The sequence below is a fragment of the Eleginops maclovinus genome, chromosome 10 (assembly GCF_036324505.1).
Source record: "Eleginops maclovinus isolate JMC-PN-2008 ecotype Puerto Natales chromosome 10, JC_Emac_rtc_rv5, whole genome shotgun sequence".
In the NCBI taxonomy this organism is placed as follows: domain Eukaryota; kingdom Metazoa; phylum Chordata; class Actinopteri; order Perciformes; family Eleginopidae; genus Eleginops; species Eleginops maclovinus.
Genome location: NC_086358.1, coordinates 7,628,108 through 7,651,823, shown reverse-complemented (window position 1 = coordinate 7,651,823; position 23,716 = coordinate 7,628,108). Strand labels below are relative to the sequence as shown.

General features: G+C 38.1%; 2 protein-coding genes across 3 annotated transcripts in view; both read left to right on the top strand.

The window, feature by feature from the left end:
* Nucleotides 1–1,497: 1,497 nt before the first annotated feature.
* Nucleotides 1,498–8,869, top strand: muc13b (mucin 13b, cell surface associated). 2 transcript variants are annotated; one of them, XM_063893694.1, is made up of 12 exons: nucleotides 1,498–1,652; nucleotides 2,671–3,591; nucleotides 3,682–3,804; nucleotides 4,527–4,636; nucleotides 4,939–5,000; nucleotides 5,133–5,305; nucleotides 5,954–6,082; nucleotides 6,312–6,354; nucleotides 6,452–6,489; nucleotides 6,893–6,980; nucleotides 7,241–7,508; nucleotides 7,985–8,869. In XM_063893694.1, the coding sequence occupies exons 1-12, from the start codon at nucleotides 1,598–1,600 to the stop codon at nucleotides 8,132–8,134; spliced, it is 2,160 nt and encodes a 719-aa protein (XP_063749764.1). In that variant the 5' UTR covers nucleotides 1,498–1,597; the 3' UTR covers nucleotides 8,135–8,869. The 2 variants fall into 2 exon arrangements, with proteins under 2 accessions (XP_063749764.1, XP_063749763.1); XM_063893693.1 differs by having other exon boundaries at nucleotides 6,309–6,354.
* A 1,934-nt stretch (nucleotides 8,870–10,803) lies between these two features.
* lrp2b (low density lipoprotein receptor-related protein 2b) overlaps nucleotides 10,804–23,716 on the top strand; it is a 39,573-nt gene continuing 26,660 nt past the window's right edge. Inside the window, 27 exon segments of the mRNA XM_063894177.1 lie at nucleotides 10,804–10,870; nucleotides 11,633–11,743; nucleotides 11,890–12,012; nucleotides 12,325–12,441; nucleotides 12,590–12,700; nucleotides 14,371–14,487; nucleotides 14,783–14,899; nucleotides 15,248–15,391; nucleotides 15,885–16,001; nucleotides 16,359–16,487; nucleotides 16,637–16,806; nucleotides 16,989–17,190; nucleotides 17,193–17,211; nucleotides 17,620–17,826; nucleotides 18,459–18,661; nucleotides 18,872–19,012; nucleotides 19,342–19,385; nucleotides 19,387–19,552; nucleotides 19,648–19,840; nucleotides 20,407–20,532; nucleotides 20,638–20,768; nucleotides 21,152–21,289; nucleotides 21,770–22,048; nucleotides 22,147–22,386; nucleotides 22,501–22,623; nucleotides 22,786–22,902; nucleotides 23,077–23,454. Of these exon segments, the coding sequence (XP_063750247.1) occupies nucleotides 10,804–10,870; nucleotides 11,633–11,743; nucleotides 11,890–12,012; nucleotides 12,325–12,441; nucleotides 12,590–12,700; nucleotides 14,371–14,487; nucleotides 14,783–14,899; nucleotides 15,248–15,391; nucleotides 15,885–16,001; nucleotides 16,359–16,487; nucleotides 16,637–16,806; nucleotides 16,989–17,190; nucleotides 17,193–17,211; nucleotides 17,620–17,826; nucleotides 18,459–18,661; nucleotides 18,872–19,012; nucleotides 19,342–19,385; nucleotides 19,387–19,552; nucleotides 19,648–19,840; nucleotides 20,407–20,532; nucleotides 20,638–20,768; nucleotides 21,152–21,289; nucleotides 21,770–22,048; nucleotides 22,147–22,386; nucleotides 22,501–22,623; nucleotides 22,786–22,902; nucleotides 23,077–23,454 (4,030 nt within the window).

Here is a 23,716-nt window from a genome sequence, read left to right as displayed (position 1 = left end):
AAACTGTGCCTTCATAAACCGTTATTACCGACAAAAGAGAAAAAAAAAACGTTTAGAGAAACATGAACAATATATGGCTATAAAATACTATGCCTAAACATAGCTATAAGAGATGAACCACGTTAATAATAAAACATGTGATGCCCTTAGCTGTGTGAATATGACCGTTCCTAAAGGAAAAGGTCTAAGACAGGGGTGTCCAAAGTACGGCCCGGGGGCCAAATGCGGGCCCGCAGGCCATTTTGAATCGGCCCCCAGCAAATTCTAAAAGTATAATGGCCCACAAATTAAACTTTTGCTTGTCTTATAATGTACTTCTCAAATATATATGTTAATTTATATTACACAGTATTCATTTGTTACTGAGCCCAATTTTCAAATAATTTCAGTCATTTAGAATTTAAAACATTTTCTAACAAATCTTAGTTGATACAAAAAATATATATATATATTTCTATAACAAGCTTGAAATTGAATCTTCATATTTACTCTGATTATCAGCACTCTGAGGATTCTGTTTTAAGGAATGAGCTGCCAACAAAATAAATGAAACCCTAAAGACAGACGGGATGTAGGCTGTTTTTTCCTTAAAGCACTTTTCAAGTACTGCTCATTATTCACCTGCATTTGATTTGTTTTGCTAACTTATAACTTAACTTGTGAGGCGATATTCACCTCTATAAGTGGCCCAGCTCTCCGTATATTTTTCTGTATGTGGCCCTCGGTGAAAAAGGTTTGGACACCCCTGGTGTAAGATAAAACATTTTAAGACATTTTGTTGGTAACTTTACACTCATAAGCCACAATACAATTACAGAAATGTGTTGATCTGTTGGATAAACAACTGAATTAATATTTTCACTATATGTAATCGCTTCTTTTTTTATATATATAACCTAGTGCTCCGTACGGGAAGATTTGATTGTTGATGATGTTTGTATCACATAACCTCTCTTTAAGATTGTGTTTTTACAATTGTTACATTTAAGAGGTCTCTATTCATTTTGATGTTGATGAAGCACTTCATATTGAAAACTGTTTTCTTTTTTTAAACTAAGCTAATTTCGTCATAATCTTGAGTTGCTGCCCCCCCTGCCAATGATGTTAGGTCTGACTCTCACGACAGTCGACAAACACATCATCACTCAGGCACTTTGTTGTGTACAGAGGATGATAGCTGGTTCTCTTGTGTAATTTTAAGACAGTTTGTGATTGTTCAGTAAATGGTCGCTGAGATAATTTCATGCTACAATTCCCAAGGATCATTTGTCAAACAAATAGCAAGGCCAGCTCTTCTGGCTTTCTTTAAATCAATATGTAAAATGTTGTGTTTGTGATGGCTATAGGTACATGTCTCTTCGATCTGACACGCTTTCTGGTCCTTAACAAAAACATACAGACAGAGACATGGAAAGTGGGACATCCAAGTCTTTTTTTTCTGGGCGGGAAATGTACTTTAGCACACGGTGCCGCCCTCAAAGGAGTGGCTAATGATTAAAACTGCCAGTGGAGGACACTGGAGGCCTTAATCCTTGTCCACTCACCCCTCTCCTGCTTTCTTTCTCTTGGTAAAGTTTGGTCAGTAAGGGACTTTCCAATGGCTCGAGAACTTAAACCCCTCTACGCCCTTTTGCTGGTTGTGGCCTGCCTTGGTAAGTTGCCTGAACTTTTATTTAAAAAAATGTTTAAGTCTTTGTCAGTCGTTAGCCTCTCGTAAATGAAAAGGAAGAATATGAAACACGTTTTATAACAGAGGAACAGAGTTTTTCATTTCATTTTTTATGTATATGTAAAAAGTTGTTATCCAGAGCAAAAATATAATCAGCACAGACCTTGTGTTTTAATGGGATTCATTAGAAAGTAGTTGATATAAACAAGATATTGCATAGCTGTAGATCAAGGTTGGCTGTAAAGTATATTTATTTATCCTAGAGTTTTGTTTCAAATTCAAAAGCCAAGTTGGCAGCTAGTCAGAAATGAAGGCACAATTTTCATAATAGCTTCAAGCTTGACCGCACAACCATTATATTAAACTTAGGATTGGTTTACTCTAATTAAATGTAAATATTGAACTACTGTGTTAATTCAGACAATCTGACCTTATCTTATGACCCTTGTTGTCACCTTCTATTTCAATCGAGGAAGTCTATTTGTTTTCCTTATACACCCTCTGTTCTGGTTTTATGAGCTTTAAGTGAGCTTTAGACATTGAACCTGTCATTTTTAGGCCTCGTCAATTATGTCTCTTCTTTTGTGTTTTTCTTAAATTGTCCATATAAATGAGAAACGTTGTTAAAAAATATATATTCTTAGTTTGGATCAACAATAAACTGAACTGAGAATTTCCTATCCACATTATTTTTTATATCTGTTCATACCACAGTACAAATATGTCTATTTTTCTGATACTAAAGATGGAACCATGTCAAGCATAGTGGTAACCTCTTTAAGCTTTAATTTATGCATCAGCATACAATGTCACCATTTCTCATTGATACAACTAGCTAATGATCTTGATTATGATATAAACTTTAATAACAATGAAACCTTTTACAAAGTTAAGAGCTGGACCTTCCTCTGTATTAAATATGGCATGACCACTCCTAGTTCACCACTAACCCATAAACTGTAATTTTTCTTGCTGCAAACCCGCTACTACCCAAACTGCAGCCGCTCCAAGTTTTGCACTTGCAGAAGCTCCAGGTACTGCAACCACAAAAGCTCCAGGTACTGCAACCAGAAAAGCTCCAGGTGCTACAACCACAGAAGCTCCAGCTACTGCAACCACAGAAGCTCCAGGTACTGCAACCACAGAAGCTCCAGGTACTGCAACCACAAAAGCTCCAGGTACTGCAACCACAGAAGTTCCAGGTACTGCAACCACAAAAGCTCCAGGTACTGCAACCACAAAAGCTCCAGGTACTGCAACCACAGAAGTTCCAGGTACTGCAACCACAGAAGCTCCAGGTACTGCAACCACAGAAGCTCCAGGTACTGCAACCACAAAAGCTCCAGGTACTGCAACCACAGAAGCTCCAGGTACTGCAACCACAGAAGTTCCAGGTACTGCAACCACAAAAGCTCCAGGTACTGCAACCACAGAAGTTCCAGGTACTGCAACCACAGAAGCTCCAGGTACTGCAACCACAGAAGCTCCAGGTACTGCAACCACAAAAGCTCCAGGTACTGCAACCACAGAAGCTCCAGGTACTGCAACCACAGAAGCTCCAGGTACTGCAACCACAAAAGCTCCAGGTACTGCAACCACAGAAGCTCCAGATACTGCAACCACAGAAGCTCCAGGTACTGCAACCACAGAAGCTCCAGGTACTGCAACCACAGAAGTTCCAGGTACTGCCACCACAAAAGCTCCAGGTACTGCAACCACAGAAGCTCCAGGTACTGCAACCACAGAAGCTCCAGGTACTGCAACCACAAAAGCTCCAGGTACTGCAACCACAAAAGCTCCAGGTACTGCAACCACAGAAGCTCCAGGTACTGCAACCACAGAAGCTCCAGGTACTGCAACCACAAACGCTCCAGGGACTACAACCACAAAGGCTCCAGGGACTACAACCACAAAAGCTCCAGGTATTACTGTTTCCAAGATGACATTGTTTCAAAAATGATTATCATGTACTGTTCTGCAATTTTTTTCTTCTTCTTCTTTTGCCTTACAAGACCCTTGCGTTAAAAACCCATGTGGCAATGGGGCCACCTGTGAACCTCGTGCCAATCAAAACTTTATATGCTTATGTTTGCCTGGTGATTTCTACATTGAGGTCAGAAGAACATGTGAGAGTGGTGAGTATTTGTCCTCTATGACATTGTGGAAAAATTGAAAAATCCATGAAGAATTTGCTAAATGATTTGTAATACTAAAGTGTATATAAGGCCTACTGCTGGATGAAATAGACTTTGCTACAAAAGAGTAGTGTTACTCTTGCTGATGTTTTGTTATAAGCTCAGATTCAGTGAAGTCTAGTAGTATGAAGTTGGTCAACATGATAAGCATCTTTAGGAAACCAATGCTACTTCATCAATTCATGAAATACTTAGAGCTACAGGTCAACATCTTAAGTAATATTCAGTAGATGAGAAGAGCCAGAAGTTGCTTAAATCCAAACCTTGAACAATGGGGAAACAGCTTGCCTGTTTAAATCCATTTTCAAGCACCTCTAAGTCAATGCGTCATCATTTGTTTGTTGAATTCACACAAAAAAGTGTATGAATATGAACTACTTTGGGTTTTCCAGGGCTATATTTTCTAGGAACAGTGACATCCAGAAGTGCTGTTGTTACCATCTGTCAGACAAGAATACATGTCATGCTAGCTGCCCTTTAGGTTAAGCTAACCAGCTGTTTGCTGTAGTCTTTCATTCATTGGACAGATAAGAAAGTGGCTTTATCTTCTTATCTAACTCTTGGCAAGAAGTATTTTTCCCAAATTGTTGAAGTTTTCTTTACAATGGTTATGACAGGAGGGTGTCATCTATGCTAAGACAATGTTTTTTTTCCTACTTTAGCCAAAGTTTTTCCTGGAACACTACATCTTCCTGGAATAGATTACATTGCAGAAATGAATAACACTCATTCAGAGGTCTTTCTAAAGGAATCAATGTCAATCAGTGAGGAGGTAAGCAATACGTTCTATTTTGTTTTTCAATGGCTTCAATTTTTTTCTTTTTCGAAAAAGGGCCTTTTCAGTAATAAAACCCTTTCTCTCTTTTACACACAAATGTTGATGCAAAATAACGTGTTTGTAAAGTTCAGTGACATAAGTGATAGGTCACTAACTCACCAGCGCTACACCTGGGTATTAAACTTGATGCATGTTCTTATGAATGTGGTATTTTGCTACACAATGAAATTGATCAAAAGTGGAAATGGAAGTTTGACCCAGTGGTTAACAATATGGTATTTTTTCATAAAACACAGCTGATGAGTGTTTTTGAGAATTCGGATTATCTTTACTCTGGATCTACAGTGCTGCAAATCAGGTAAGTCACAATGTGATGAACATCTAATTGTCTATCAATCTAAAACTGTACTTCCTACAGTACACTCACACCATGTTGAACTCACTAATTACAGAATATAAATATAATATGTTGATTTTTGTCTATATACAGCCAGAACAAAGGAAAAGGCAGCAAAGTTTCATCTAGTACAGGCAAAGGGGTCAATGCAGAGGTACAGATCTTCTTCAGTGCAAGTTCTGAAATTACAACAACAGTCGTTGAGAAAGAACTGTCTGACGCCAAGGACTGTGTGAATTGCCTACTTCAAAGTTCAGCATTCAAATGTAAGTTAATCAAAAATATCTAGTGTTAAGGAAAGATTTATCAAACATTTTTGTCTGCAGATGTCAATGTTGGGGCTGTGAATTGCTTATCTATGTAATGCTGTTAGTCTTAAGAACTATGATCCTTTCATTTAATCATCAAAGTTTCATTTGTTCCGGAAAAAAAGTGCTATTACCTAATAAAGTAATTATGCTGCAATTATTTTTGTAATTGCTTAAATAAAATGCAGCAAACTATCATTTTTACAAAGCCTGAAGCCTTGGATTATTTCAGGAATAAAATGTTCTGTCAGCGTAAAGCAATAAGAACATAAAATACATTTGAATATTTTATCTGTTTGGTTTAGTTGCTGCAGAGTGTCAGTGTTAGGCTTTTCTTTGGCTTTTTGTTGCTTTGAAATATATTTCTTTGTGCTTATTGGTTGTGAATTTCCATCAGACATAGAGACCCAATCATTGTCATTGCACATGAGATAGTGATCTTTGTATAGTGTACAGAGTATCATTCAGCCGGCGAGTGATAAGGTCCAACTATAAATATAATGTACATTTCAGACCACGCTTCTTACTGCGTAGTTCATTTTATTTTGTACCACTGTATTTATTGAAATAACATGTACCAACTCTCTTTTTTTTCTTCATCTACAGCTTCAGAACTGTGTATGCAGACTACCTGTGATGCTAATACTGATAAGTGCACGTCTGGAAATGGAACTTTTACCTGTACCTGTTTGCCTGGTTTCATTAACACCATCTACACTCAAAGGATATGCATTGGTAAGGGCATTTGGTGTGGTAGAGACATAAAGTGTGTGTGTGTGTGTGTGTGTGTGTGTGTGTGTGTGTGTGTGTGTGTGTGTGTGTGTGTGTGTGTGTGTGTGTGTGTGTGTGTGTGTGTGTGTGTGTGTGTGTGTGTGTGTGTGTGTGTGTGTGTGTGTGTGTGTGTGTTACATAATTGCCTTTCTTTAAGTAAACTACACTAGTTGAACATTTTCTATCTTAGCAGCATGTCCCAATGGTGAAAAACCTGGACCGAAAGGCTGTGAAAGGTAAGGTTGCCATATCATATACAAAAAAAAGACATTGAATACAAAGAGCTTGGGTCTAAATGAAATGATAAAATGATTCATTGTTCTTGTCTTTCAGTTGTCCATTTGGTTATTCTGGCTTCAACTGCCTTGATTGTGAGTATACATTGACCATTAAGGCAAAAACAACAGCCACAAAAGAATACATTATCAAAACATTTATTAGGAAAGTGATACAAAAGCGCTGACGACTCTATATACAACTCCTAAACCAGTGCATTAAATATTCTACGGGAAACATAATCCTGCTGAAAAATGTAAGTCATGGCAAGTGACATTTTTGAGACGCTAGCTACATTCATATCACTTGAGGAATATTTTTGTCGGATTTTACAAGATGCTTTCTAACTTTTACATGAGACCTGTGAACAGACCTCGATGTAAAAATTGTGTGGGGTTTATTATGACCTTGTTGTACCTTCATTAAAACACCGTATGTTGTCGTTTAATAAAAACAGTTGTTAAGAAATTTAAATGTCCTTGTCATTGTGTTTGTTAGCATGGAAGCTGGTGCTGGTTATCGTCGGCTCTCTGCTCGGGGGACTGCTACTCATCATGATCATTCTTGTGATTGTATTTGCAGTCAGGTGAGCTCCACATCTATTCATTTGCCCACATTTAGTCTTCATTTTTGCCACGTTTATGTCACAATCTCCAACCCATCAGATTGATTATTGACCTTTTTTGTGTGTGTAAGAGGCTGCATTTAACCTGACATTTTCCCAATGCACTAGACATTTGGCAACATTTGGAGTTGTAGAATAATCTATCTGCTAATAAAATGTAGACTATAATGTAGACAAGACAGTCAGTTACAGTTGAGAGTAATTGTATGTACTCTTTTCAGATCCCCAAAGAAAAAGAGCTCCAAAAAGAACAAAAACGCAGACACTGGGAAGTCTTATTTCAGTCAACCTCCTGTCAAGGCGCCATTGGCAGCCAAAAGCCAGCTACCCTCAGCTGGTTGGCAAGCTAATGGCCAGTCAGCCTATGGCAATGCTGGGGTGCCTAGGATCCCAAGGGCCACAGCCACCAACAGCTGGGACAGCAGGACCAACCTGGAGATGACTCCGAGCAACAGTCGGCAGAACCTGATCCCTGGGGGGAGGAACTCGGTGAGCATTACTCTGTGTGATAGGCAAAGAGGATTGGAGGGTAGTTTGGGAAATGTAAGGAAGTAGAAAACGATCTCCTTAAAGCAAAGATGTCTTTGAAAGTGTTCATATTCACTCGTGTTTCTTTAAAATAGAAATGTGTTGTTTTTATTCAGAAGATAAGAATCTGGAAATGTGTTTAACACATGTTTCATATAGTTTCAATACATTTCTTTGTGTTTATCTTTCAAGAATATTAAGACTATAGAGATGTATAATTAGCTGTGGTTATTCCATGGGACATATATCCCCCATAGGGTCCCCTATATATGTTATATCTTGAAAGAGGAACCTTTGTCAAGAAAAAAAATGTGAACAGAACAACAGAAAAGTTAAAACGCTGAGCAGAAGAGAAAACAAATATCAAGCAGCTTAAGTTTCAATAAATATATTGATTTTGCAATAATTTAATCCCAAAAATTCTCTTTCCATTTCAGCGGCTCTACGGGGACCATGATGATTCTTATGCTCCGTCTCGACAGAACAGCCTCTATGCCCGCCCCCAGAACAACCCGTATTCCCAGAGTCGTCCACAGAACAACCCGTATGCTCAGAGCCAAGGCCACAGCAACCCCTACATGAACTAAGAAGAAGACAGTCTGACTAATGAGGAAGCACAATTGTCCATCCTTCAGTGACATTTATCCAGATCAGAAACTGGGCTGGGAACACCTCAACATTCTCCTTTTTGTGATGTTCCCACTCAAATAACTTTATTCCTAAACACCACCAGGTCTTGTGCAATAGCTGGAGTAACATGCAAAAAAGTGTAAACTCTAATTTGACCAATAATGGGCTGTTATGAATAATTTGTGGCTTTTTATAATCGTTGTGAAAGTTTGGAATATGAGATACACTGTGGGTCTTTTAAAGCTTTCTCAATATTTAGTTTTGTCAATCAATTAAGATGTTACTTTTTAATGATTACACATTTCACAAACCTTCAAAAGAGGGGCAGTTTGATATATTATTATAAATAAATAATTCTCTTACCTAGGTTATTTGAGGCTCGTCTATGAATTTACAGGTTGTCGTTTTGTATTTGAAATGTGTGATGTTTATTATGATAATTCATTTTCTATTTAACTCAGTTGTTGTGAATGAGACGGGTTTCTTTTGTTCGCCATTTAATGAGTTATTCCTAAATTAGGGCATGTCAGATCCCTCCTTATATATGAGAGTATAATTTGTGTAAAGTGTTTACTACATTGAAATTGTTGGATGTATTATTTTGTATATTTAGTTTAATTTCCAACCAATTTCAGGTCTGATTGATACCAAATGATATTCAACATGAAAAAATAAAACCAACAATACTTTTATTATTTATATTTATTTAGTTTTTATGTTAGTAGTTTGTTTAGTATTTTGTCACTCATAGTATCCTAAGAAAATGTAGATCAATTCAACAATAAAACATTACCTTAAACACACACAAAATAAAGATGTTTACACTACTTGTGATAGGATTATTCCCAATAGATAACTACACATTTTTCAAACTAAGCAAACTTAATTGCTACTCTTTTTATTATTATTATTATTATTATTATTATTATTATTATTATTATTATTATTATTATTATTACTATTATTATTACTATTATTATTATTAATAATAATAATTATTATTATTATTATTAATAATAATAATAATAATAATAATAATTATTATTATTATTATTACTATTATTATTATTATTATTATTACTATTATTAATAATAATAATAATAATAATTATTATTATTATTATTATTATTATTATTATTATTATTATTATTATTATTATTATGCCGCTTCTGTAAAGTCAAATATGTTACCCTTTTCACCATCCATGTAGGCAGTTGCAGTGTGCCCTGCTGTATTTTTTTATACTGCCACTGGACGGTGCCAAAGTTTAGCTAACACAGTTGTGCAAGTGATGAAGACCCGGTCAATACTCCAACAGTCCAAATATATTTTGATTCACTAATTGTTTTCAGTTTTTTTTTTTATCACTGAAATGTCCTCAAAGTACACTGTTAACCTTTCGTAGGTAACCATTCTTTCAAACAAGTATATCCTTTACAATCTTTGTAGATATAGAATTTTAATGGCATATGTGCATTTGTCAGCTTTAAAAGCGTTGTAACAAATGTCCTTCAACACGAGAGAAACAATGACTAGAAGCACAGCAGGTGTATCAATCAGAAGAAAAACCCAGGATATCCAAGTTGCAATGGTGCACATGTTTTTAAGGGATAAATCATTTGTGTAACATCTGATCTGTTTCATTTGCTGGTATAACACTTTCCAGAGCAATTGGTCCAAGTATTATTTAGCTGAGTGTAGGTTTATTATAGCTTTGTCTCCTACTGCTGAAGAGGATAAATGCAACAGGGACAGGTCCAATATGGCTGTTGCTCACGCATGCTTAAAAATGTACCTCTAGTATTAAACTATTTTTCTTTCTGTCCTAAAGGATTGTTCCTTTCTGCTTTAAACCAATAAAGCAGATGTACTGTGACAAGGTTACAAGAAAAGCTAAGATAATTTCTCAAAAATGTGACAATTTCTTTATATTAACATAACACATGCTGCTTCGTATAATGTTAATGATATTTTGGAGTTCTACGACCTCTGCATAAATTAGAGTAAGTATTATGAAAGATTTGTGGTTTTGCATAGAAACTCTTGTTGTCACACCATATGAAAAACATAAATACAGTACATTTAAAAAGCCATGCTATTGAACACCATGCATCCCTTTCACTGTATAAAATAACCTAGGTTTACCAATAATATTTATTGCAGGAAATTGTGTCACAGATGCACATCATACCATGCTTTCAACCCAAAAACATGAAATTGTAAATCGATTTCTTAAAGAGTCTTCTTAGATCTTAAAAAACTGATGGGGAAAACACTCATGACAACTCTACTCAGGAACTACAGTATACTGTATATGATCTGTACGAACTCTGATTTAAGCTCCATAGAGTATTACTTCCTGTCGCAGTGTTATACAAAAATGAGAGGTTGCTTTTTCTTGCTGATGTCGACAACATAGCAACAGGTAAAAGTTAATCTTAGATGAAGTTTATGTAAAGTAGTTAGCCATAAAAACCTGTATTACTCCGTGTCACATTATTGGTCTGCTGGTTGCTCTGGGTCATACATCTCAGTCTCAAAGGCAGTATCTCCCCCAGGCTTATAAACAGAGTCAGATTTAGCATGAGTGTACACACTTTATCAAACTAACAGCAAAAATAAATTATGGACCTTAAAGGTCTTCATCTTCTGTTTCTTCTACTGCTGTCCCAGGGAATTCATCTTGCTCAAGGTAAGTGTTTAATCTTGATCTTTCAAAAAATATGTTTTGTAGTTATCACAAATATGTTGACGCTAAGTAATAAGATTAGGATAAAAATGCTTTGTAATGGATAGTTGTGGGATTTCTTCCTCATCACCGTGTTATTTTGGCCAACATATTGAGATTGACGGGATTTCCTCTTTTAGGAAGTAGTTTGACACACCTAACAAATTATTGCATGTATAGAAATTGTGAAATTATAGCTGTTTTAAAATTATTAAAACCTACATGTGATTTTAACATGCCACCCTTCAACCCTAAGCCTAAAATAATAAAGGGTAGTTTATTCATGCAAGGCTTTGAGGAGTTCTATATTTTACAATACAAATACAATTTCTTCAGTTTTTCTCACATTACTCTACATTTCATCAAATACTGAACAGTTGTGAACGCTGAAGGTATACAATGCACTCTTCCCTGTGCTAATTCAGACATCATTTATCTATTTGAAATGATTGCCTGTTACTCCAGGGTCATTCATGGTAAAGAATTAACGATCCTTTAATTGTAGAATCACATGTTTTAAGGTTCAAAAGTTGCACACAGAGTTGTGTATACAGCTGTCATAAACACGGTAACTCATTTGTCACTGGAACAGAAAATAGACTGTATTAAATTTGTAAATGACTTCTTTAACTCATATCATGAAGGTCAAGCCCACATTATAATCATAAAAAGATGACTGATGGCGGTTGTTTTAAATTCATGTCTCTGTGTGTGTGTTCTCTGCAGGAAGTTGTGGCAGTGGAGAGTTTCAGTGCACTTCTGGACAATGCATCAACATAGCTTGGAGGTGTGATGGGACTAAAGACTGTGCAGATGACTCCGATGAGCTGAACTGTCGTGAGTTTAAATGATTTATAATAATCTGTTAGCCAAGGAAATCAAGTTTGGGAGAAAGAAAAAGAGCTGTTCAACTTAAAACTATGTATGAAAACAGACCTATCATTTATGTTTCAACTCTTCAATTGTTTTCTTCTTTGTGGCAGCACCTCCATCATGCACCTCACAGGAGTTTAAGTGTGTAACAAGTGGTGAATGCATCTCTTCGGGATTTGTCTGCGACGGAGAGGAAGATTGCATTGATGGCTCAGATGAACAAAGAACTTGTGGTATGCAGAGTCACGTATGTCATGAACTTTGGCTCAAAATATATCTAATTATTTATATATTCAAAATTTTTAAAAAAGACATTGTCCCAAAATTCGTATTAGTAGTTTGGTAATAACCAAATATATGTTTCTGATTTAATTCTTCCAATATTGTTTTTTCATTGCCTCCATGTCAGTGACACAAATATTCTGGACAAATACCTTTTATTACGTGATGTCCTTAGCATGTTGTCATTCTAAGAATTGCGAGTAGTAATTTCCCTGAAACAAAGCACTTTGCAACCAAACCATCTCAATATGCTCTGAGTTCAGGTGGCCGGACCTGCAGCCCAGACCAGTTCACCTGCCAGGAGGGCCAGTGTATCCCCGGCAAATACAGATGTGACCATGTAAAGGACTGCGTGGACAACACTGATGAGCACAACTGCAGTAAGACTTTCCACACTGTACATTGATATCAGTCCAAAATACACAATATTGACTGATATTTTCAGGTTCCCTTATCTTTTCCTAATACTTCAAGGGGTTAGGACTCATTTTATTTGCAGTATTGACAGAAATCAATGTTTTTTAACAGACTATCCCCCTTGTTCTGAGAAGACGTGTGCCAATGGGGCCTGTTACAACAACACTCAGCACTGCAATGGGCTGCAGGACTGTAGAGATGGTTCTGATGAATACAACTGCAGTGAGTAGATCGCAAAACCCAACATTTAAATGATAAGAAATATGTTCTGTTTTGTAGCCTTACTCTACAAAAAATAGTTTGCCATTATATTACATTTAAAAAGAAAAGGACTTGCTCTGCAAAGTATTTGCTTCAGGTGATATGATAAACATGGTGTAGCGTAATGTAATTGTTTAGTAGGATAAACAAATATGCCTGCTTCAAAATAAATGACCAGGTGGACCTTAGGGAATTAATAGTGGTATTAATAGAGTTAAACTGGTTCTAGCACATGTACCACAGCCAAACACATATTGATCACTAGTAGTGACTTGCTCATAGTAAACTACTTTTTATTATATACCCCTTTTTACCCCCCCTTTTTTTTCTACGCTCTTATCTTTTTATGTTATATGTTCTTGTTTATATTTGCACTGTGGGACTGCCCGAAACGGTATTTCAATGTTCTGTGTGTATAACACATGTGGAAACTTTGACAATAATGTGGACTTTGACTTTTTGACTTTGACTTTTATGTTAAACATGAAAAGATTTGTTATAATGTGTCTTATTTTTCGTATAAAAAGAAATTCACATTCGGCCTGTGTTGTGTAAGTTACACTGAGGGAGGTAGAACGTAACTTCCGGCCTCCATCTTTGTTTTGATTGAGCTGGCTAACGTTTCGCATTAAAGACAACGTTAAAGGAAGTCGTATGAAGCAGGAGAGTGATTTTACATTCCAGATTAATAAAAAAAAAGACCCTCACAAAACTGTGAATACACCTAAACCTGCCGTAAGTGTTGTCACACGATTTTCTTTTCAAACATGAGCTCTATGACTGACTGAAGCGTAACTTAAATAGTTTGTCATCAACAAAACCACTAACTGGCGTTGCAATACGCTATCTCGTCATGTAACGTTATGTTAAACTGGTCATTGTGCAATGCTTTCATTTTCATGCATTTTATTTGTGATAAGAAACGATACTTGAGCTGCATATTCTCTCGTCTTTTTACTTCATTAGCTTACGTTATAGTTGATGTTGCTAACGTTACTATCTCTACTGTAACCACGTTTAACCTTGGATTACTGTTCAACTCAGTTTTGTGACTCTGAAATGTAAACACAGTCTGCTGTCACTGTTTAGGTTTCCCTTTAGTCAGTGGTGGAATGCTACCAAACATTTACTCAAGTACTGTACTTAAGTAATTACTTGAGTAATTGTAATTCATGCTACCTATACTTCTACTCCAACACATCTTGGACGCAAGTACTGTACTTCTTACTCCACTAGAATTCTTTAACACACATAGTTACTTTTTACATGTAAAATACATGATATTTGAAACGATGCGGTAATGTACTATAAATATGCTACAAGGTAAATGGATAGTGAATTAGCTCCACACTATGAAACTCAAATGCTGCTATGTGTATTTTTAGTTATATATGGTGTTGTAGAATAGCATATTACTATGAAAAGAGCATACTTTGACTTATGATACATTTTGCTGAGAATACTTCTGTACTTCTACTTCAGTAATATGACTTGTACTTGGAGTATTTCAATGTACTTTTACTTAAGTAAAGAGTCTGAGTACTTCTTGCAACTCTGCTTGTAGTTTATGTAGAGATGTTTGACTTCAATTGTTTGACCTTCTAAAATCTGTCTATGTGTTTAATTTCCAGCGACACAGCACTGTCCCATCCACCAGTACGAGTGTGCAAATGGCTACTGTATCCCTACTCCGTTTGTGTGTGACCACTGGAATGACTGTGGGGACAACAGCGATGAGCAAGGCTGTGGTAAGGATGGAAGTTGCTCAACAGGATTTTAACAGCAGTGCATCATCATTTCAGTATTTATCTAAGTCAACTTAAATTGTAATATGTTATAGTCGTCTGTAGTTGGTGTTAAAAACCTTTTTGTTTAACTAAAAAGGGAGGGAATTTAACTAAACAAAACTCAGTGTTTTCTTTTTCTCAGGTTGCTCAACAGTTCAATGCAAGGTCTAATGATAAACAACATCTCAATACTGCATTGTAGAGCTAGTGTCAAGATGAGTTAAAGATCTGTTATTTCTCTCTTTGTTTTCTTAAGCGTACCAGAGCTGTAGTGGCGATGAGTTTACATGTTCGAGTGGCCGCTGTATTTCTCAGCGCTGGGTGTGTGACGAGTTCAACGACTGTGGGGACTTCAGTGATGAGAGCGGATGTGGTAAGAACACTTTTTTCTTACAGATGGACTAAGGGTATGAACTAGGAATTGATTAAATGAACATGAATAGTTTTTAGAACATTGCACAACAGTTGGACACGTTGGTATAGCTAAGAAGTGTCATTCAAAAATGAATAAAACACTATGAGAAGGAAAGGACAAATGATTGCTTAAAAAACTGTAAGAATACATTTAAAAAACATGTTATGAGAAGACTTAAAACATGACAAGATTAGCCTAGTCATGGTAAGTTCAAATGAATCGAATAGAACATTGCTTAACATAACAAAAAAGCTTGAGAAAATATTTGTAGTTTATATTTTAATCACATATATTTTTGTTTTTTAGACAGTAACTCTCGATCCTGTTACCCTGGCGAGTGGGGATGCCCAGGCTCAACATTATGTATACCAGTGGGAAAAGTGTGTGACGAAAAACCTGACTGTCCTGGAGGAACCGATGAGACCAACTCCACGGCACAGCAAACCTGCAGTAAGTCATTCATGTTTTACATATGTTTAACATAACATGAGTCCGACAGTAAACCTCAGAAATCTTGCTTTGTATGCCTATTTCTACTTGTCTTTATGAGTACAGTGAAAACCTGACCAGGAAGAATACTCTGAATGACTGTTTAGTCGATGGCAGACATCTAGTCACATGTAAAATATCCCACATTTAATAAGTCTTTAAATTTAAGGTACAAGGGTTTTAGGCTTTATACTCATAAATGATTCTCAGAAGTCAGCTGTTCAGACTGTGACAGGATACTCCTTATCGCTGCCTTCACACTCACCTGGTTTGCTATTAACTTTTCTCAGGTAATTTGGGCCTCAAGACTCAGTTAATGATGGCTATAATGCTGGTCACAAAACTGATAATGGTGCTCTTGAAGATAAAGCTGCATAGATCAGGATCCCAAATAAAAACTTCATTTGCGACCTAGATTCAACCGTTATGTTGATTTTTTTGTTTTTGCTTACAGGCCTGGAGCGGTGTTCTGCCTTGAGTTGTGAGTACCTGTGCCACCCGTCTCCTCAGGGAGGGGCCTGCTACTGCCCTGATGGGTTCACTGTAGCCAATGACAGCCGTTCCTGTGTAGGTGAGTGCCATATATCAGAGCAAAACCAAGTATACATTTAACATAATTTGTAGTCAACAGGAGAAAGCGGGTACTGTAACAGTACAGCACTAAATAATGAAAGGTGATGAATGGAGTTGGATTTTTGGGGGGAAATTTCTCAGATATCCTAACATTGTTGAATATTATAATCTGTTTCATGTGTGTTTATTTTAGTTTACGACTTATACTACACCTTAATTGTAAAATTATCCCTCGTTTTGATGAAGTTAGCAAAGATTTCCGCCTTAGAGATACCTAATGTAACGATACTCTGGTTGCAGATTACTGGTATAAATCTTTATTGTAATTCCTATAATTGTTGTTTTTTTGCCCCAGATTATAATGACTGTCAAATCTGGGGGATCTGTGACCAGCTGTGTGAAGATCGTCCTGGGACGCACCACTGTAGCTGTGCTGATGGGTACTTCTTGGAGCAGGGTCACGTCTGTAAAGCCAATGTGTCAGGTACAGAGAGTCACACAGTAGCTTCATACGATAGGTATCTGCTGCTACATAATCTGTTGGATGTTTTAAAGGTTATTATGACATGGTTAAGGAGGACTTTACTTTCAAAATCATTTCGCTGCTGAGGTCTGTTTTGCATTTTTCTTCAGCTGGATTGCCACAGCTCATTTTCACCAACGGGGGGGATGTGATGATGGCTGATATACATGGACGTTTTGTCAGAACTCTGGTGCCGTCCCAGGGCAAAGGTTATGCTGTAGGTGTGGCATATCACTGGCACAGTGACACAGTCTTCTGGAGTGATACAAACACCAACAAGGTCTGTCTGTCTGGATTATTGTCTTTCATTGCATTTTCCCCTCAATTTTTTCACATCTTCTTTTATATTATTCCAAAAAAGCTACACTGCACAGCTCTGGGGGCCCTTTTCTATGAATCTGAATGAATGATGTGCATGTACACTAAAGCCACTCATCCTTAAACCTTTCAATCCTTTGCCAGGTGTACTCTGTGAACTACAATGGGGGAAACATTAAGGAGGTTCTGACTGCTGCAGTCCAGAGTGTGCAGAACCTGGCTGTGGACTGGATCAACTTCAAACTCTACGTCTTAGAAGCCATGATGGAGCGTATCGACATGTGCGACTTTGATGGAGGGAATCGGGTCACACTGGTGGCTGAAAACCTGCAGACTCCTCATGGCCTCGTCTGGACCCCACAGTGGGGTGTGTTTAAGTGCTTTAGTATTTCAAAGGTTTTTCCAAAGCTGCTAAGAACGGTGTACATGGCAAACCATATCAGACATGATATCATGTTATTTTAGGAAGATGACGCAATGCTATCTAACAATGCATTTCATTTGTGTAGCTATTTATTTTTTATTGAAACTTTTAAATTGCATTGTATTAAATACTGGTCCAACTCTGTTTCTGTGTTAGTCTGTCATATGTCTGGGATGCCATGTTTCATTATCATTTAATCTTAGTTACCTCAGCTTATTTATGGTAAAAATTCAAAGTAAACCAGCAGTAACTTATAAGATACCCTTTTAAGAGAACTCCATAATTCTATTTTACCAAGAGTTTTTGTACCTACTTCACTTGATTTACATGTTTGTTTGTTTTTTTTTGCAGCTACATGTTCTTCACAGACATGGGTGTTTATAATGAGCAGATGAAGCTTGAACGTGCCTTCATGGATGGCAGTAATCGTGTGGAACTGGTGAAGAAGGGACTGGGCACTCCAACAGGAATCACCCTGGATATCGTCACACAGAGGGTCTACTGGTCCGACAGCCACTTTGACACGGTGGAGACTGTCACGTACAGCGGTCTGGACAGGTAAAGGTTATACTGAATATTATGTCAGCCATTAAAGATGTCTCGCTACCTGTGGAAGAAATTTAGAGGGACAGTTCACTCCAAAATCAATCAATTTGTCCTGCTTCCCGTAGTGCTTTCTATCAATCTAGATTGTTCTGATGTGAGTTGCACAGTACTAGAGATGGCTCAGAGATGTCTGCTTTCTCTCTTAATACAATTGAACTAAACTGTACTTTGCTTGTGGATCTGAATGTGGCAAAAACATTTGAGAAACTCACAGAAAATAACTCACAGTCTTTCAAAAAATGATGACCCAGTTAATCTAGAAATAGCATAACAGTCTTGTCTATAAATAAACCTTCCCTAAAATTGTACATCCAGGTCTTCTGATTATCTTGAGTCTTGAATCGTGGAAAGACACATTTCCAGTAAATAGTTTTTTAAAATTGTTGGTGCTCTGTTTAGCAATAGTGCCATTATATTCAAGCGAAGGCAGACATGTCTATGGCGAAGAGCTCCAATTCACACACGAAAACACAGTAAATTGTTAAATATCCTGCAGGTGAAAGAAAACTATGTATTTTAGATTTTGGGATAAAAAATAAAACCCTGACACACCATATTGTGATCTCGTTGGTTTTGTTTCCCAGGAAAATGGTCCTTAATGGTGCAACCCAGTCTCCACATCCTTTTGGGATTGCCGTGTTTGAAAACCACGTGTTCTTCACTGACTGGACCAAGATGGGTGTGGTGAGAGCCAACAGGTTCAACGGCAGCAACCCAGCTCTCCTCTATCGCACGGCAAAGCGTCCGGGCCACGTTGTAGTCTCTCACCCTGCCCTGCAGCCCGTTGGTAATGAACACAACCTGTAACAAGAACTCCTGCTTAACAATATAAACTATTAAACTATGCAGCCCTGTATTTCCTTTTGTTTAACACAATATCTTCATTACATTTCATTTGTTATGTTTATGAATTAATACCACATCATTATAACAACAACAACAACAACAACAACAACAACAGTGCTGCTCTCATAAAACGACCACATCTGTCCTCCAGTGATGAACCCCTGCGGCCGACACAACGGTGGCTGTCAGCAGATTTGTGTTTTGAGTCACCGCTCCGACAATGACGGTCTAGGCTTTCGCTGCAAGTGTAGCCATGGTTACGACCTGCATTCAGACCGCCGGACCTGCTACAGTGAGTTTTTACCTTGATTTGAGGGCCAAATGTCCTTTATAACTCGATTCATAGCATTCCTTTTGTTCTGCCTTCAGATGTTATTTATGAGTAATCGGGGAAAAAATTGATGAGATCTACAGCATTTTGTTGCAGGAAATGTGGATTATGGTTATTATCATCCCAAAAATGTTAGGTTTGCATCAAATTCAAAGCATAATATGCATGATCTTTGACCATGTCAAATATTTTGCATCTAAATTATCTTCTTAAACAAACTTAAAAATTGTTAAATCGTTTAGACAGCATGCTTACCTGCTAGTAATCGCCGCCACCTGCTCTTTGAACAGAGGTGAAGGACTTCTTGTTGTTGGCTACCTCTCTGGGAGTGCGGGGGAATCCCACTGAACTTGTCCCTGCAGGAGGACATCACCCTGCCTCTCTCAGGGCTCGGGGCGTCTTTCTCTGGCTCCGCTGTGGAGTTTGACGGCAAAGAGGAAACCCTTTTCTACAACGACAGGTCCAGAGGCCTCGTCTATGAGTCAAACCTCAATGGCACTGGTAGGTTACTTTAGGGTTGTTATAAAGCTCTGTTACAAGAGCACTGTGTTCGATCAGGATGAAGTTTGCAATTAATGTTCTTTATGCATTCTCAGTCCAACAGATTTTGACGGGCTACAGAGTGGGAGTGATTGACGCCATGGCTTACGACTGGACCTCCAAAGTCTTGTTTTGGACCACTAGCACCTACAAGTCTGTGGTGGCTTTCAGAGTCGCAGACAAATCGAGACGAGATGTTGTGACGGGATTAAGGAACCCAAAAGGAATAGCAGTGCATCCCGGCGCTGGGTGAGTGCTCAAATGTATCCGGTCTGAATACTGGAGAGAGATCGGTTGGCTCTGAGGAGATGTCACGTTGCGGGGTTATCAAGGGAATAAAATACAGTACACATTATGGCACATTTACAGTACACCAACATTGTCCTTAGTAAGACATCAAAGATTACTGGTTTGTTAAGCTGCAATGATTTATAGACTAAACTATTAGTCGATTGACAAATGACCAACTATTAGTCATCTTTGATGCGAAAATAGATGAAAAGGCTTTTTTCAGAATATAAAATATGAATATTTTTGGCTTTTCTCTGTTTAAGATTATATTTAGATCAAACTGAATATCTTTGGTTTTTTGAATTGACAAAACAAGACTTTTTTTTTGACTTTGAGAAACTAAAATGGACAGCATGTACTATTATCTGACTTTATGAACTAATTGATTATTCAAGAAAAACTGCATATTAATCAATAGAAAGACACTCATTTGTTGCAGCCCTACTGTTTTTATTGTATATATATATATATATATTATTTTGATTGACTCTAAACTGATTTGTCCTGTGAACGTTGATCCACAGCTACTTGTTTTGGTCTGACTGGTACCGTCCCGCGGTCATCATGAAAGGCTTCACAGACGGCAGCAACGCAGTTCCTCTGGTCAACACAACGCTGGGATGGCCGTATGGACTTTCTGTAGACTATGTGTAAGCACAGTAATAACATTTAGTGAACTATTCTCAGGCATTTTAGTTCATTTATCAGTATTCCTTCTGTTTTCCGCTTAATTACTTTTGATTGCGCTTCACCAGGATGGACCGGCTGTACTGGGTGGATTACCAGTTGGAGCAGATCGGTCACATCGGCATCGAAGGATACGACAGACAAACATTTACCAATATCGGCCAGATCACACAACCCTACTCTCTTACTATTTATTCAGGTGAGTCTGTCAGTCTCTGGTCATAACCTCTTCTAATTCTAATACTACACATGCAGAATGTTATTCAAATGATATATGACATTATTCAGGTTTATCTTCAGCTTTGATAAAATAAAACCCAAGCTCTTACATAATATAAACCTCTAAATATTGCTAATATTTTCTCTCTGTCATATGTATGTAGTATGTGTGTAATAACTCTGTTCCTGTAATGACTTGGACTTTACGTTTATAGAATAGGGCAAATCATGAATTATAATATAACTTATTTGAGCAAATAATCTTAAAAGCCACATTTTTTCGCTTGTTCTCGTGAACGTAAACATATTTTGAGTACCTTTTACTGGTCTTCTTTCAATTCCTGAACCTTGTATTTTTTGCAGACTACCTGTATGTAGCTGATATAAGGACTAGAGGAGTATTCGAGATGAGGAAGAGGGATGGAGGAGGAAACATCATGATCAGACAAGGAGTCACCGGCATCATGAATATCAAGGCCTATACAGCTGACCTCCACAGCGGTAAGTTCTCAAACAGCGTTGGAGCCTGGGGATAGTTAGACAGGTCAGGCCTGCACTAACTGAAGCGGGATGGTTAAGTTAGAACACATCTAGATTGAAGACTGGACCAGCAACACGCAATGCTTTAAGGCCAGTTATGTTTATTATAGTGGAAGCTTGAGGACGTTATCTTTACATAGTTTTTAAGCTCAATAAATAAAGGTAATATTAAACGAGAACTTGTCCTTTTTGTCCCGGACATTGAAATCTTCCAGGACACTTTGACCGGCACCAGAACTTCCCAGAATTCCTGGTTTATATAACTGTGTATGGACAAGACTAATAGTACTTGACTGTTAGGAAGCAAGAAGGGCAGTGACAAAGCAGAGATACAAAAGAAGAACATTTTACCCATAACAATAATCTCAAATCAGAATCAGAAACAGACAGATTTACTTATCCAGAAACTAGCTGACTGTTTCCTCCTCCTCCTCCTGACAGCTATCACCAGCCGCTGCAATGTGGTTGCCAACGGGCTCTGCAGCCACTTCTGTTTCCCGACCCCCTCCTACAGTCGAGTGTGTGGCTGTCCATATGGCATGAAACTTCAGGCCAATCAGAGGGACTGCATCAAAGACGATTCTGTCCCCCCGCCTGACAACAACTGTGGCGACTTCGCCTTTGAGTGTGATGAAGGACGCTGCAGGCCCAATTCCCACCGCTGCGACGGAATCAGTGATTGCGTTGATAAGTCTGATGAGGCCAACTGCACTGATACAGGTATTATATTTAAAAACAGTGTTTTAAGAGTATTGGAAGGAAACTATTAAGCTAAGCATTTTATGAATCTATCTGACGGCCTCATTTATCATGACCAGGAGCGACCTGCTCTCCATACGCGTTCACCTGCAACAACAAGCACTGTATACAGTCTGGCTGGCGCTGCGATGGTATGGACGACTGCGGCGACGGCTCTGATGAGATGAACTGTCCCACTCGACTTCCCACCACATGTGACGCCAGCTTATTTACCTGTAATAACAACATGTGTATCTCCAAGAAGTGGTTGTGTGATGGTGACAACGACTGCGGCGACGGCTCTGACGAACACAACTGCAGTAAGTGTGATGAGTCACTGTAACATGATATTACTCCATATAACACTGAGCAAACCAATCACATGTTGTTAATTTAGTTTAACAAAAGTCTAATAAAGGAGCTGTGATTGACAGATTCGACCATCACTACATGCTCTCCAAACTACTTCCTGTGTCCCGACCACCGCTGCATCTACAACTCCTACGTGTGTGATGGAGACCAGGATTGTCTGGATGGCTCTGATGAGAAAAACTGTGGTAGGAATCTTTATAACTTATAAATGTTGTGTTCTGTTTTGTTATGTTGATAATAAATTCTCCACATTTTTGGTTGTGAAACACCCGTTTATGTTATTTGCTCTTTTTTTTGTTTTGGTTTACTTATCTTTAATCTCCTATTTTTCTACTTTCCACCTGAAGAGTACGCCTGTCCCTCCTATGAGTTTGCCTGTGCCAGTGGGGACCAGTGCGTCAGTTCCAGGTATCGGTGTGACGGAGTGTTTGACTGCAGGGACCATTCGGATGAGCGAGACTGTCGTAAGCAAACCAATATAATAATTTTGGTAAAAGGGGTTTAATTTTTGCCGATTGCACCACTTTTATTCTGTAATCTGAATTAAAATGCTCATTGCTACGATTTACACTTCTGTCTTCAGTTCAGTTACTCTAAACGAGAGTACTTTCATTTTAAAAGTATTTTTGCTCCTCCAGCCACCCGAGGTCCAGGCCTCTGCCACGATGACGAGTTCCAGTGCCAGACGGACGGTTTCTGCATACCAAAGGCCTGGGAGTGTGACGGACATCCAGACTGCGAGGACGGATCAGACGAACACAACTCCTGCGCCCCCGTCACCTGCAGGCCAAACTACTTCCAGTGCACCAACAAGATCTGCATCCCAGCAGGCTGGTTGTGTGACGGCGACAACGACTGCCAGGACATGAGTGATGAACAGGACTGCCCCACCCCTCCGTTTAGCTGCCCCTCCGGACAGTGGCAGTGCCCCACTGACCTGCTGTGCATTGATCTGGACAAGGTGTGCAACGGCCAGAGGGACTGCCCCAATGGAGCGGATGAGTCGCCTATTTGCAGTGAGTTATTGAAGTACCTTTCCTTATATATGAGGGCTCAACAACTTATTGAAATTGTTTGTAATATCTAAATGGCAGGAAGAACAACATTTGTAAAAGCTAAATATACAGTATATTAAAATATCCCTTTGATGTACCGACCTGCAAATTCTACAGACTTAACAAAATGTATTTGTTTGCCACAGATCTTCCTAAAAAATCATACTATGATCATTAAAATATATTGTTCAAAGGTAGAGGAGAATAAGCTGCAAAAATGATC

Coding starts and splice junctions, on each gene's coding strand:
- muc13b (XM_063893693.1), top strand. CDS start 1,598: ATGGCTCGAGAACTTAAACCCCTCTACGCCCTTTTGCTGGTTGTGGCC. Junction 1,653..2,670: donor GCTGGTTGTGGCCTGCCTTG/GTAAGTTGCCTG, acceptor CCCAAACTGCAG/CCGCTCCAAGTTTTGCACTT. Junction 6,355..6,451: donor GGACCGAAAGGCTGTGAAAG/GTAAGGTTGCCA, acceptor CTTGTCTTTCAG/TTGTCCATTTGGTTATTCTG.